The sequence below is a fragment of the Pituophis catenifer genome, unplaced genomic scaffold, assembly GCF_029215685.1.
Source record: "Pituophis catenifer annectens isolate HBS135680 unplaced genomic scaffold, rPitCat1.0.hap2 SCAF_2, whole genome shotgun sequence".
Taxonomy (NCBI): domain Eukaryota; kingdom Metazoa; phylum Chordata; class Lepidosauria; order Squamata; family Colubridae; genus Pituophis; species Pituophis catenifer.
This window is the reverse complement of record NW_027256882.1, coordinates 11,540,697-11,555,868: the sequence shown is the minus strand read 5'-3', so window position 1 is coordinate 11,555,868 and position 15,172 is coordinate 11,540,697. Positions and strand designations below refer to the sequence as shown.

The 15,172-nt window shown below is 44.2% G+C and overlaps 2 protein-coding genes across 2 annotated transcripts in view; both read left to right on the top strand.

The window, feature by feature from the left end:
* The window catches only part of LOC139311736 (zinc finger protein 420-like), a 336,520-nt gene that overhangs the window by 88,056 nt on the left and 233,292 nt on the right, over positions 1 to 15,172 (top strand). The window lies entirely within an intron of this gene.
* LOC139313435 (vomeronasal type-2 receptor 26-like) lies at positions 1,373 to 14,445 on the top strand. The gene is made up of 8 exons (XM_070939046.1): positions 1,373 to 1,525; positions 1,917 to 2,026; positions 5,371 to 5,532; positions 6,544 to 6,835; positions 7,453 to 8,259; positions 8,487 to 8,717; positions 11,251 to 11,377; positions 13,520 to 14,445. Exons 1-8 carry the CDS (start codon positions 1,373 to 1,375, stop codon positions 14,443 to 14,445), a joined length of 2,808 nt encoding a protein of 935 aa, XP_070795147.1.

The window sequence follows — 15,172 nt, the reverse complement described above, 5'->3', positions numbered from 1 at the left end:
TTCTGAAACTGCTGAAATGCTTCTAGACATTTAGCTTCTAGATATCTACGGGACTGCCTTCTGCCACCAACAGCCTCCCACCGACCAGTTCGCTCCCACAGAGAGGGACTCCTCAGAGTGCCGTCAGCCAAGTTATGTTGGCTGGCGACACCCAGGAGGAGAGCCTTCTCTGTTGGACCTCCTGCCCTCTGGAATGAATTGCCCCCGGATATTCGTAACATCTCTGACCTTCGGGTTTTTCGCTATGCCCTCAAGACCCTACTGTTCCGACAGGCGGGGCTGTCAAATTGAATGATTTTAAATTGGATTTTAATTTTGGGTTTTAAAATTTGGCCAAAACTATTTAATGATTGTAATTAATTTTAACGATGATATTGTATATTTGTATATTTGTATTTTAATTCTGGCTGTACACCGCCCTGACTCCTTCGGGAGAATGGGCGGTATATAAATAAAATTATTATTATTATTAGGGGGAAAGCACCATGGCGAGAGCTTTATTTTTTTGATTGTCCTTTTGATGACTGATGTAGTAAGTCATCATGGAAGACATCATGGAAATGTTAAAACCTTTTTCAAGCATTAAAACTCTTTGGCAAAGTTAATTCATTGGATTCCTCAAAGATTGTTCAAATATTTAGATATTTAATATTTTTAGCCATTGAAATGTTTGCTTTGTAGTTTATTTATTTATTAAATTTTATGTCTTCCAAAGTCCCCAGTCAGAGTCTACATGGTGTTCCATTTCCTGAAGGCCCTTGTATTTGGAAGAATTTATATTCGATCTAAATTCAGCTATCTAAATAAATACAAGGGATGTGGATCCTTCAAGGTTATAAAAGAGCACAGTGATCAAACCAATATTTGCTGTTTGCTTCTGATATTATATACGACTAGAAATCATTTATTAGGAATTAAGCTTTGTTATTGGCTTCTGCTTATATTATTGTATACTGTCAGAAATTAGTTGTTAGGAACTAATTCTAGCTTAGTGAATTGTAGCCTTGATACTGGTTAGCATTAGTACAAAGTTTGTTAACTTGCTTTAAAGATCACGTTGTTAATGAACCTTTGTCTCTGATTGGGTAAACTTTATTTCCATCGCCGTAAAATGTATATAATAATCTGAGCCACTCTCGCAGGGCTGTGGCTCAGTGGTGGGTTCTAAAATTTTTACTACCAGTTCTGTGGGGGGGGGGCTAGGTGGGGGGGCATGTGACTGATTGGGCATGGCCAACTTGACATCACTCATGCACTCAGTCACATGACCCCCCCCAAGCCATGACCACCGAAAAGGTGGCTAAAATTTTTGGGACTTTTTGACACTTTTTTTTGATACTCCGGCCCCATATCCAGGTCAGGACGTGGTGGGATGGCGGTGATCATCTCAGCTTTCCCTCTGTTGCCCTTCCTGGCCGAAAAGTGCCCCTTCTCGCCTCTGATGGGAATTCCCCGTGGTTGCAGCCGGAGCACCCCACTGCCCACTCCTGCTGGCATGCTGAGCCAGGTTGGCCGTGTCCCATCCGTGAGATGAGCGTGTAGGGGAAGCTTCACAGAGGACGCGCCCAGACCCCCAGTCAAGAGGGTAACCCTGTTTCCACGGCCTGCCAGCCACGGCTTTTCGGCTGGGAAGGACAAAGGAGGGAAAGCACAAAGCAGCTTCCTTCTCGCTGGCTGACCGGAGAACTTTTTGGCTTTGTTGTTGCCGAGCTCCTGGAAAGCCATGCTCATGCTAGCCCACATGACCATGGAGCCAGCCAGGGGCGAGCTGGGCAGGCCAGGGGCAATGGCAAAGGCAGAGTCCAGCACTCGGGGAGGGCAAGGTTAGCACGCTCCCAGCTGCGCCCTGTGTGGCTTCCGCCAGCTCAGGGCAGCAGACTCAGCTCCTCTCTCCTGCATGTTGCACCCCCTCCTAGCCTTCGCCCTACGCCTCCGTACCATTTTCTGGTGCCCAGCTTACTGGACTGCCCCCGTCTCTGTCACGGCTCCAACAGCGGCAGCTTCGGAAGACGCTGGCAGCACGGAGGTGCAAGTGAAGGCTGGGAGGGGGGTACAACACACGGGAGGCTCCCCACAGTTCCTCAGTGTCAGATAATAATCTAAAATAGTGCCCCTGAACTACACTGTCTATACTGGAAGGATGGTTTTGTGTTTATAGTTTCCCTCCATTTTGTCTAAGGGACTGAAGGGGGAGTGGCTTAGCCACTCTATAAATATGACCCCCTTTACTCACACACACAGGAGAGAAAGGAGAAGAGAGACAGAAAGAGAGAAGAAGGGATTATGCTCTAGGTACATTTACCTAAGAAATAAATAAAGACCAAGAGACAATGTCAGGTTTCGATGCTATCTCAAAGTAAATGAATTTCCAAACTGCTGATCTTTAAGGAAATTTTCTCTTTATTTGAGGATAGCAAACTGACCCTGGCTCTTTCGCGGTCAGTACTGACCTTTGCCCCCCAATCCCTCCCTTTCCGATCCCCAATTCTCTGCTTCTCATTGGCTATCTTCCAAGTCACTTTCCTGATCTCTTCTTCGTCAGATCACAGGAATGTCTCCCCCCTCTTCCATCTCCGAGGAGACAGAATCTTCAAAGGGATTTAGTAGGCAAAAGTTCAAGCTTCTCCTCTCTTTATATGTCAGTGCTGGGATGCTGACAGACAATGTTCTATGATTTAAAATGAAAATAGTTTATTGATTTTAAATAAACAAAGTTCTTCTTGATAAAAGAAATCTGGTTTAATTGTAGCTCTTGGGACATTCCAAGATCTTATTGACCTCTACAACCTAAACTAAAACCTTTCCTAACACTCGGCTTGTCTGGGCTGCAGCTGAGTCCTCTGCCCTGAGCCAGTGGATAGAGGCACCCATCCCCAGCCGGATCTTTCCGGATTTGACTTAGAGGAAAGCGCAGCTCATGGCTACTAGATTTCGCTGTGCTACACGAGCGAAGGGGAAGAAACCAGAGGTGGTTTAGCAGCCATAAGCCGTGCTTTCCTCTAAGTGCTGTGGGCAGCTGAGGGAAACAAGTGCTTCTCTCTACACAGAGCTTTCTGGATGAGACTTGAAGGAAAGCACAGCTCATGGCTGCTACATTTTGCTGTGCTGCACTAGCGAAGGGGAAGAAACAGCCAGTGGAGTGCATACAGAGCTGCTCCAGTCCACGTGTTCTCCAGGTCAACGGCTGTTTCTCTCCTTCGTTGCTCTTTATGGGAAAGCATTTGTTTGGGGGCGTGGCCAGGCTGCCGTTACTACCGGTTTGGAGAACCAGTCCTTAAAGTTACTACCTATTCGATAGAACTGGGCGGAACTGGCACCACTGGTGTGGCTATTCCTTACATGCATTTTGTCTCTATGTTTTGGATATAGTATTCACCCAGACTTTTTACTTTGGCCAAAGAATAAAAAGCTGATAGTTTTTGCAAGCCTCATCCCGAGTCTCACTCTCTGGCATCTCAGTGGCTCGGGGGAAACTTCTGGGATCTTACAGTCACAAAGAAGAACTGTAAAATTACTCAAAATGAAAAGGTGAACATTGTAAGGCTGAGATTAAGGCTCCGGAGAAGAGCAGGAGGCTTCAAAAGGTAAATGAGCTTGAGGGGGATCACCAGGATTTTTACTTGTGTCCCAAAGTGCCCTCAGCTTTGGGAAAAATAACTTTGCTTCAGATAAAATCAGATTTGCCTAAATCAGGGGTGTCAAACTCGATTTCATTGAGGGCCACATCACGGTTGTGTCTGGTCTCCGGGTGGGGCTGAGGGGCATTGTCAGGGGGTGTTGCCAGGGGGCATGGCCAGCTCGACGTCACTTGCCGAGACTCTGTTTTCAACCAGCTCTCTGCCAGTGAAAACGGAGTGCACGGCCTCCCTGGGCCTCCATTTTCACTGGCAGAGGGCTGCAGGAGACCATCATGGCCAAAAATGGAGCTGGGGGAGGGGGCGTGCACGGTTTTTGCTGGCAGAGGCACCACGGGCCAGTCTTTTGCTGCTTCCAGAGTGGCCCGATGGGCCAGATCTAAGCACTCTGCAGGTTGGATTCAGCCCCCAGGCCTTGAATTTGACACCCCTGGCCTAAATGGATCCAGAGCAGTGGTGGGTTCCTCCCAGTTCGGTCCGGTTCGGCCGAGCCGGTAGCGATGATGATATGACATCACTGAACCGGTTCTCCCCCCCGCCCTCCCACCCCCCACCCCCCACGTTATTCTTACCTTTTATTTGGTCCCACCCCACAATCTATCGCTGCCTCCTGAGTCCCAGCTGATGACTAGAGGGAAAAAAAACTGTTTAAACTCTTGCTGCAGGGCTTCAAAGGGCCGTCCTACAGCTGATCAGTGTTAAAAGCAAACAAATGAGTCGGGTCATAAGTGCGAGGACTGATCGTAAGTGCGAGGACCTTCCAGAAATGACTCTGACCAGCTAGCCACGCCCACCTAGTCACATGACCTCCAAGCCACACCCACAAAATAAGCCATGCCCACAGAACCGGTAGTAAAAATATTTAGAACCCACCCCTGATCCAGAGATGTTTACAAGGCATGGTATTCTCTGCACGATGATTGGAAATCCATCTCATGTGACAGGTGCCACAAAGTCCTGAAACAACCTTTTGGAACTTCAAGTTGTCAAAGTTTATGGAAAGTTCAGAAACATCAGGAACCCGTGTCTGCCTTGTGTTGATTTCAGACCTGGTCTCCTCCACCCCTGCACCTGCTCCTGGAGGCCAGATGTTGTATAGCTGTGAAAATCATGGTCCTGTCTCTCCTCCAGATTTATTTTATTTTATTTTTTTATTTTAATTAAATTTGTATACCGCCCTACTCCCGAAGGACTCAGGGCGGTGAACAGCCATAAAATAAAACATATAAATACAAAATTTAAAATAGAGATAAAACCAATTAAATAAATTTGGCTGAACCATTTTAAAACCCCAATAATTTAAAACCAAATTTAAAATTCCCATTTAAAAGAGGAAAATTTAGGTCAGGCCAGCTTGATGAAATAGGAACGTCTTAAGCGCGCGACGGAAGGTACGCAGATCCGGGATCCTCCGTATCTCCGGGGGGAGCTCGTTCCAGATTTCAAGGGATTTTGCCCAACCATCATGCCTGAATCCCTGAACGTCGAGGGCAGCCTGATGCAACATCTTCTTGACTCTTGTCTGATGTCCAAATAAATGCTTCCTCTGGAGTCAATGTGTTTAGATGGAGGTTTGGAGAGGATGCTGAGATGTGACATCATGGCTTGCCTATAAAGCTGTGGTTCCACTCTTCTCTGTTTTGGAGAGAACTCTGTTTCCTGAAATGCTACCAGGTTTTGCCACAAGGACAAAGGTGCTTCTCCTGTTGCTGCTTCTGCTCCTTCTGCTCAGCAGAGTCAATGGGAGAAAATGCCCCCTCGACTTCACCAAGGATCAGGATACAGTGCGCAACTATTATCATCCAGGAGATTTTTTCCTCGGCGGGATTGTGCCTCCAAGACCAGGGCTGCTTCATCGAGAAAAATTCGACAAGTTTCTCTTTAACCAACCAGTTTTGTAAGTAGATCCCTTGGGTAGGTTTTGTACCCTTTTGCTTGGGAATGGCTTTCAAGAATATCCAATGTTCCTCTCCACCAAGAATGATCCTCAGAGAAATTTCTTCATCTGTCTAGACTCTTCTGCTTCTGGGGAGAGAAATCTGAGCCCATATTATTTACAGTAGTAGCAGTAGAGTAAGACTAGATCTAAAATGTTATCTAGCCTAACATTCTGCTAAATGCAAGGTCTGCTAAAACAGGAATCCCCAATCCCCAGACTGCAGACTGGTACCAGTCTGTGACCCATATAGAACTGGACCACCCAAGCGAGCAAAGCTTTATATGCTTAATAATATGTCCTCCACTCCTCTGCTCGCAACGAAATACCTTATGCCACCAGACTCCAAATTTTGGGCTTAGACGACTTAGAACTTCGCCGTCTTCGGTCTGACCTAAGCATAGTGCATAAAATTATCTGCCACAATGTCCTTCCTGTCAATGACTACTTCAGCTTCAACCACAACAATACACGAACAAACAATAGATACAAACTCAAGGTAAACCGTTCCAAACTCAATTGCAGAAAATATGACTTCAGTAACAGAGTGGTCAATGCCTGGAATGCACTACCTGACTCTGTGGTTTCTTCCCCAAAACCCCAAAACTTTAACCTTAGACTGTCTACTATTGACCTCACCCCATTCCTAAGAGGTCTGTAAGGGGCATGCATAAGGGCACCAGCGTGCCTACCATCCCTGTCCTAATGTTTTCTTTTATTCGTATCCTTTTCATGTATTTATAATTTTGTTTACTCTTGTATCTGTCATAAAATACATGCTTGATTAACTAATAAATCCATAATAAATAAATAATAAATAAATAAGTGTGGGATCTAGGTAGAGTGAAACCATGTTCCCCCACTGCTCTGTGGAAAACAAAACCTGTCCCTGGTGCCCCAAAGGTTGGGGACTGTCATGCTTAAACACCGAATGAATATTAAAGTGTGTTATTGTTTCGTTGCTTTATGCAGGAAAGGATTTAATACATACTGGTTCCTTCTCTCCTTCCTTTTTACCATCCGTGAGATCAACCGGAATCCCCAGGTTTTGCCCAATATCACCCTGGGCTATGACATTTATGAGAATTATTATCATGCAAGAATGACTGCCGATGCCCTGGCAGACTTGCTCTCCACCGGACAAGCAAATGTTCCAAACTACATTTGTGGAAGAGAGAAGAGGCTGCTGGCTGTGATTGAAGGGGCCGAGTCTGATATTTCCGAGCAGATTTCCACCATGTCAAGCCTCTACAAAATGCCACAGGTATGAATGGGGATTGGGAGGAAAAGCCAACCCTTGCTATGTCCTGCCCAGGAAAATGTCATGACCACTCAGGTGTCCTCACCAGGAAATTATCTTGGTGCTTAAGATCTCCTGGCCATCAAAACATTAGGGCACTTACTCAGATGTTCTCCCCGGCCTGTGACAACCCTTCAATTCTTTCTATATTACATTTACATCTCTTTCTTGATACAGAATTCTGATTGATCTCATGAATGGCAAAAAGGAAGGAGAGAAGGAACCGGTATGAATGATAGCCTTTCCTGCATAAAGCCACAAAACAACACACCTTTAATGCAATCCTAAATTGCCTTAACAGAGAGATTCAATCAAGAATCATGTGTGGTACTAATATCACTCTATAAAGCCCTAGTAAGACCACACCTCAAATCCTGCATCCAGTTTTGGTCACCGCACCATAAAAAAGACGTTGAGACTCTAGAAAGAGTGCAGAGAAGAGCAACAAAAATGATTAGGGGACTGGAGGCTAAAACATATGAAGAACGGTTGCAGGAACTGGGCACGGCTAGTCTAGTGAAGAGAAGGATCAAATTCTCCAAACCTTGGTCTCAAAATATTTTCATTCTTATTCTTATTAGGTCAGTTACGGTTTTGTGTCTGAAACTCTGAACGATAAAACCCGGTTCCCGTTCATCTACCGGATGGTCCCCAAAGAAGATTACTTGTATTGGGGAATTGCCAAATTGCTCCAACATTTTGGGTGGAATTGGGTCGGTCTCCTTGCACCGGACACTGACAACGGCAGAAGATTCCTGCGGACTTTTAATCCCATATTAACCAGGAACACAATTTGTGCCGCCTTCTCGGTGAGCATCCCAACATTGCCCTGGAACATGCAGTTGCTGGATAATGCACCGTTTAACTTGTGGAACCATGTCAGTGTTTTAATATACTACGGTGAATCTCAATATTTCTCCAGGTTAATACTCATATTACACAAACACGTTGAAAGGGCGGTCAAACCACTCCTGGCAAAAGTTTGGATCACCACAGCAATGTGGGACCTCTTCATGAATTTATCTTATGAAACACTGTCTCCTCGGCATCTCCAAGGTTTCTTCTCTTTTTTAATCCATACTGAAAAAAGACCACAATATGTTTATGAAACGTTTTTTATCCCTATGCAAAGGTTTGGCAGAGTAGCATTCAGTTGTTCCTATTCCAAGCACCTCTTTTCTGTGAAAGGAAGGATAAGGTGCCGGGAGAATGAAGACCTGGAGACACTGCAGGAAGACGTGATAGAGAAAACTCTCGCTCAGGACGGCTACGGTATTTACAACCTCGCCTGGGCAGTTGCTCGGGCATCACACGCTGCCTACTTATCCAGATCCAGGCAGAAAACAATGAAGGAAAGAGATCACAGGCTGGTCCTTCAGACATGGCAGGTATTTGGTTTCTTCTAGAAATCCTGAAGGTGAGCCTTCAGGATTCAAATCCATTTTAGATGGTGTGGTAAGTTTACAATTTCAGTCTTCTTCCATTTTATGAAGTTTCTGGGCCATAGGAATGTTTGTAGAGAGTCCTGGGGGGAAGTTAGGTGGATGATGTTAACTCTCCTTGTACCTTTGATTTCTTCTTTTCTCATCTTGCTCTCTTTTCTTCGTCATTGTAGCTTCATCCTTTCCTGGGAGATTCCCACTTCTACAATACTTGCATGGAGGGAGTTTTTCTGGATGAGAAAGGGCAGTTCACTGCCAAATTTGATACCGTGAACTGGGTGACCTTCCCTAATGAATCCTTCAAGGCCATTAAGTTTGGGAGGATAGATAGACCATGGAGGTCCAAAGATATGGATTTCATCCTTGAGCAGGAGGCCATGAATTGGTCCCAACGGTTTAACCAGGTGAGCTGAAATTGTTCATCTAATGTTCTCCATCCTCTCTTTCATTCTTTCCAACCAGCTGGGAAATGTATGGGAAGTAGATGGATCTGGGATGAAAGATTGCTTGGAATACCATCGGGCTCCAGCCCTGGATGACATCTTCGAATCTCGCTGTTTGAGGAAGTTGCATAACATTCTCCGACACTCTTCCCATCCTGCTTACAATCTTTTTGGACTGTTGCCTTCTGGCAGAAGATACAGAACAATTAAAACTTGGACCACACATTTTCTGAATAGTTTTTATCCCAGAGCTATAATTGCACTCAACAATGAACTAAAGGGCCACCATCAGTGAGCTGTTGGACAGCATTACTTGGTCTGTTGTGTGGATGTTTGGGTGGTTTAGGAGCAGGGAATTTGTGGTGAATGGGGGTGTGTTTGGGGATTGTTATGTGTGTTGGACCTGGTCTTTGGGTGTTAAGTGAATTTCATTGTATGACAACAGGTATCACTGTTACATGTTTCATCCATAGCCGTGTAGTTTTGACGGCCAGGTCGCGATATTTCATGATTTTTTCCAGTTCTTTTTCTTCAACTCTGGCATCTCCTGGTACCACGATGTCAATAAATTGTATGTTTCAGTTTTTGACAACTGTGATATCTGGTGTGTTGTGTTCCAAGTGACGATCCATCTGTATTTGAAAGTCCCACAAGATCTTCACCTTCTCATTTTCTATAACTTTTTCCACTTTATGTTCCCATGACTTTTTGGATACAGGAAAGTCATATTTATTATTATTATTATTGGTTAATCTTTAGTGAGATTCACAGCCTTTGAGGCTGGTTAATAGCTCAGCAGCTCGAGTCCTAACCAAGGACCTAGGAACTGTTAAGGTATCGTCGGAGGATTTAAGCTGTTCCGAGTAAGGTGGTTTTTTGTAGAGTCAAAATGTTCAAGTCCGGTAAATTTAGAATTTCTAAATAGCGGGGTAGCCCTTTGGTTATTGCTCCAAGGGCTCCAATTACAATCGGGACAACACACAATTTCTTCATCATCATCGTTGTTGTTCTCTATGAAATAGCTAGGTTCTTTGGATCACTGAAAGGGGATTCCATGGTCAAAAGATCTCTTGTGAACTAGCCAGATTCAAATCCTACTTGGTTCTTGTTCTACATTTCTGTTTTTACTCTATAAAGTAGGCTGTGATTGTATGAATGCTAGCTTATGAGAAAACTTCCCTTCCCTTCGTGGTAGACTTGCAGCCAAAAGAGTAAAACCAGGTTGGGTTAGTCCGAAGGTCAGGAAATAGAGAAGAGAATCCTAGAAAGGAAATATACATTTATAACCCATAAAAAGGTTTATTTGTTTTCTGTTAGCTTATTGGTAAAGTTGTTATTGTAATTTATCAATTAGGTACTTGTTTTTTGGTTTTAGTCCATAAGTTCCTCTTGTTGGAGTAGAATTCAACCTCTTTCCCCAAATCTAGCAAGTGTATTAACCACAGTAACAAACCTTGATCAATGTGGTTTATTCAATCAAACGATTAAGAATACTTGGTTTCATGTAATGTGTGAATCCAACTGTAGTCATAGCTACTCAAAGTTGTGTCACTAATATCTTCTCCCCTTGAAAACAACCTAACCTTTGCCCATCAAAATGTTGCCCATGAGCCATGGTGGGGCAGTGATTAGAGTGCAGTACTGCAGGCTACTTCTGCTGACTGCCAGCTGCCTGCAATTTGGCAGTTCAAATCTCACCAGGCTCAAGATTGACTCAGCCTTCCATCCTTCCGAGTTGGGTAAATTAAGGACCCAAATTGTTCAGGGCAATATGCTGACTCTGTAAAAAACTTAGAGAGGGCTGCAAAGCACTGTAAAGTGGTGTAGAAAATTAGCGTCCACCCCTCTCCTAGAAGAATGAAATATTCTAGGAAATATTAAAAAGGCAGAATATTTCCCCTAAAAGAGAAATAAACATCTTAAATGGAAACAAAAGACCCCAGCTCCCTGCCCCCAGCACATATTTTGGTGCCAGCTTATCTATAAGACAAAAGACTGGGCCAGACTATCTACAAAACAAAAGACCTCAGCTCGAGGATGATAGGATTATCCTTCAGGGCAAAGCCATTCAGCCACAATAGGAAATTGGCCATGAATCACCCAGCAAGATTCAACCAAGCCTGGTACACAGACAATCTCAGCTATGACCGCATAGCCCCATGGGAGTCTGACTGCAACCAATAGGATACATGCCTTTGCCACAGGAACAGGAAGCTCAAATTCAAAGCCCAAGAGAGGGTATAAATCTCTCTCTTGCTCTCTTCCATGTGGTCAGTTACCCAGAATCACACGTGCTTGGTGGGTCTGCTTTACCATTAAACCATCATTCTAAGCAGTCTCCATGTTTCCAGTGTCTTTCTCCCCACTTGGAACTGAACCCAGATGGACATTTGTTCCAACAGTGGTATATAAGTCTAAGTGTTATTGCTATCATCACATCTTCTGGGACAACATTTTATATCTGTAGTTGATGCTCCTTTTCTTTTTTGGTCAGTCCCTGCCTCGCTCCAGGTGTACCGAAAGCTGTCTTCCTGGCCAAGCCAAGATGGTCCTAGAAGGAAGACCTCTTTGCTGCTATGGTTGTGCCTCGTGTGCAGAAGGCACCATCTCCACTCAGGAAGGTAGGAGACATAGGAGGAGGGGGAGGACTTGAATGATGGGCAGAAGAGACACTGAAGCATTTCCATTCAGGAATGTTTAGAAGCAAACTTAGCAACTTTGGGCAACAGGTCTGTAGAGAGGAAGAAAGATTGTCAGAGTATGAATATTCATAGACTGTAATAGACATGGTAACAAGTCAGCCAATGGGGACTGTTTGGATAGACATGGTGACAGGTCAGCCAGTGGGGACTGTTTGGAAACTGAAACAGTTTGGAGGCTGGGTGTGGGTCAGCTCTGAGTCTGTGCAAAAGCTGCAAACTAGTCTGTGTTCTGTCCCCGTCTCACACACGCACACAAACAGATATCCAGGGGTTAAATAAAACTGACAGACAACAATTTTTTTCGATAAGAGGATTGGCAGCAACCCAGTAGCTGCTTGCCAAGAACTTTACCCATAAAGGGAGGGGTTGTTCCTCCGACAGATAAAGCCAAACAAGATACACACAGTTCAAGAATTGTCAAGTCCAGTCCGTATTAAATCCAAGGCAGATATCGTTGTTGCAAGGATACAATGTGACTTGCTAGTAGTTAGTTTTGTCCGTCACAGAGTCTGAATGGCCACCTCACCCCCTTATATCCCCTGTGGGGTGTGGTCCAGTGACTCAGCTTAATCTCTGGCATGCCTCCTTTTCTGCTGCATGCGCTTGTCTCTCCGACGCTGGCGTGGATCCAGCCAAGACTTATCTCCGTCACTGTCTGACTGTGAGGAGATATCTGGCTCCTGCCCAATCTCTTCTCCCTCAGGAGACACCTGAGGCATTGCCAGAGAGGAGGGTCCTGGAGAGGGAGGCCTGGCCAACTCCTCTCCTTCATGTTCGGGGCCTTCTCCCTCTGATAAATTGGCCTCAGGGGTCGGAGTCACAACAGTCTGCTGAATTGAAATGGTTCTCTCCTCTGCCTTGTGTTTTGCTTGTAATTACTACCACATTGGAGAATCTGCCATTGGTATTGTATATTTATTTCATGTATTACTATATATAAAGAGAAGTTAATAAATCCTGCTGAATCAATTATCTTTGTGTGCTTTCTGGATTTGATTTCGGCAACAGACTCTATACTATAATGTGTTGCATTTATGAAATCAATGAACAGCTACAGAGAAAACAAATTTTTATTTCTGCATGCAACAAAAACATTTTGAACTCTGGAAAAAAAAAGATGGGTCAAAAAGCTCAATAAATCACGTGCCGGCAGGTGTCACACGTTGGCGGTTGTGATGCATATTTTGAGTGACAGGGAGCTGCAGCAGAGGGATGAGAGAGCCACATGCGGCTCCAGAGCCGCAAGTTGCAGACTCCTGTCCTCTCCTATTCTTTTTAAAAATTTACAAGCTTTTTAACTGGGGCTTGCCATTATGAGATGTTTTGGAAAAGGGAGAATAGCCTAGAAGGAAATACTCAAGTAGGAACAGAATGTTAGACACGGGGAAGTTTCAACCTGGCCTTTGTAGAGAGCAGAGAGAGAAGGAAGACCAAGTTGGTGTTTACAATTTGTTGTAGAAGGAACATATAAACATCCTTGGCACTGGGAATTCTACAACACTCAGGTCTTCCTAAGATTTGTACCATCTTCCCGAAGTTCTTGTATTGTCAGACTATTTTATTGCAACTTTCACAATAAATTCCCATCTGGATGATCCCACTGGCTGAATCCAGTATACCAATTATTTCCTATTGTGTTCAGGTCCTCTAGAAAGGAATCCCAGTAGCAAAGCAGCCAACTCATTAAGAAAACAATACAGATTTAAGCAATGGAGTCCTCAGTGACCAGGATCAGGATTCATATATTACCTTGAAATTTAAACTATTTGGTAACATAGGAGGCTCTACCCCTAATTAAGACCTACTCTCTACTGCAGCCAGCCTGTTTCTACACCTGGCTTCACCAAGCCATTCTTTTTGTTGGTCTTGGTTGTTTTCCTTCCTCTTTTTAACTAGGGAGTTTTCAACAAAATGTCTCCTTTAACAGACCAGGATATTGAGGCACAATATCTAATTATATGTAATTAGATAATTATAACTAATTATATGCCTATTCAAAAAGAGTGTTTTATTATGGTCATGTAAAATGAATCTTTGAGGTCTTGCCTGTCTTCCCCCCAGATGCAGAGAAATGCACAAGATGTCCAGAAGATCAACATCCCAATAAAGACCAAACCGAATGCATCCCCAAGAAAGTAACCTTCTTGTCTTACAAAGAAGATTTGGGGATAATCCTGGCTTCCTTTAGCCTCATCTTGTCTTTGGTCACAGCCTTCGTCTTAGCAATCTTCATCAAATTCTTAGAAACGCCCATAGTCAAGGCCAACAACCGGGACCTCTCCTACATCCTCCTGGTCTCTCTTCTGTTGTCCTTCTTGACTTCCCTCCTCTTCATTGGTCATCCAAGGGCAGCCACCTGCCTTCTCAGGCAAACATCCTTCAGCATCATCTTCTCTGTTGCCGTCTCTTCCATCTTAGCCAAAACGATTACAGTGGTGCTGGCCTTCCTGGCCACAAGACCTGGGAATGCTGTGAGGAGATGGCTGGGAAAGACTCTAGCCAACTGTATTGTCCTTTCCGGCTCTGGTCTCCAAGCTATCATCTGTACCATCTGGCTGGGAGTTTCTCCTCCATTCCCTGAGTCTGACATGCACTCTCAGACCGAGCAGATTGTCCTGCAGTGCAATGAAGGCTCTGTCACCATGTTTTATGGTGCCCTCTCATACATGGGATTCTTGGCTGCCATCTGCTTTACAGTGGCTTTCCTGGCCAGGAACTTGCCTGGGGCTTTCAATGAAGCCAAGCTGATCACCTTCAGCATGCTGGTCTTTTGCAGTGTTTGGGTGTCCTTTGTCCCTACCTACCTGAGCACCAAAGGGAAGTACATGGTGGCTGTGCAGGTCTTCTCCATCCTGGCCTCCAGTGCTGGACTGCTGGGCTGCATCTTCATTCCCAAGTGCTACATTATTTTGCTACGATCTGACCTAAACACCAAGGAGCAGCTAACAGCAAAAAGTAGAGATGGTTTGAGAGTGAATGCAAAGTAATGCTAAATTGTCATAACCCTCTCAGAGAGCTGCTACATCATAGCTTGGATTAAAATTCAGTGGAACATAGTGTATTTATTTGAAGACCCCCATATCTTCCACTGTGGTTGAAGATGTTGAAAATGCTGAAACATGCCTAGACTCTTAGGGAGAAAAAGTATTTCCTGACTGTCCTCCAAATGACTGATCCAAAAATAACCTAGAAGACAGCACAGAAATGTTAAAGATTTCTTGAAACATTAAAATACACCGGCAAAGTTATTTGATTGTGAAATGCTTTTGGTTGATTGGATTTCTCAAAAAATGTTTTTTAAAAATAGATATTTTATATTTCTATGTTTTTTTGATTTTAGTTTAGTAGTTAAAGATGTGAATGTAATATTTAATGGTCCTTCTTAAGTGTGGAAGTTGGCATCCTGCCTTTCTCCCATAGAAAGAGACAGATTGGATATGCCTATTTCTAGACTTCCTGTCCAAGAATGATGGATTGAAGCATAAGAAGATGTCTTTCAGTTGAATAAGACAAAGAAATTCCTAAGATAAAGAGCAGCTGGGTAGCACCATCATGCAGAGATGTGCATGAGGTAGATTAGTGGTCCCCAACTCTTCCGGCTCTGTAAACCAGCAGCGGTGGTGGGGGAGGGGAGTAGTTATGGTTCAGTGCAAATGGTGGGGGAGTGCATGTCCCCACTGCGTGTCCAAATGGAGTTTCACATGTTTGTCTACT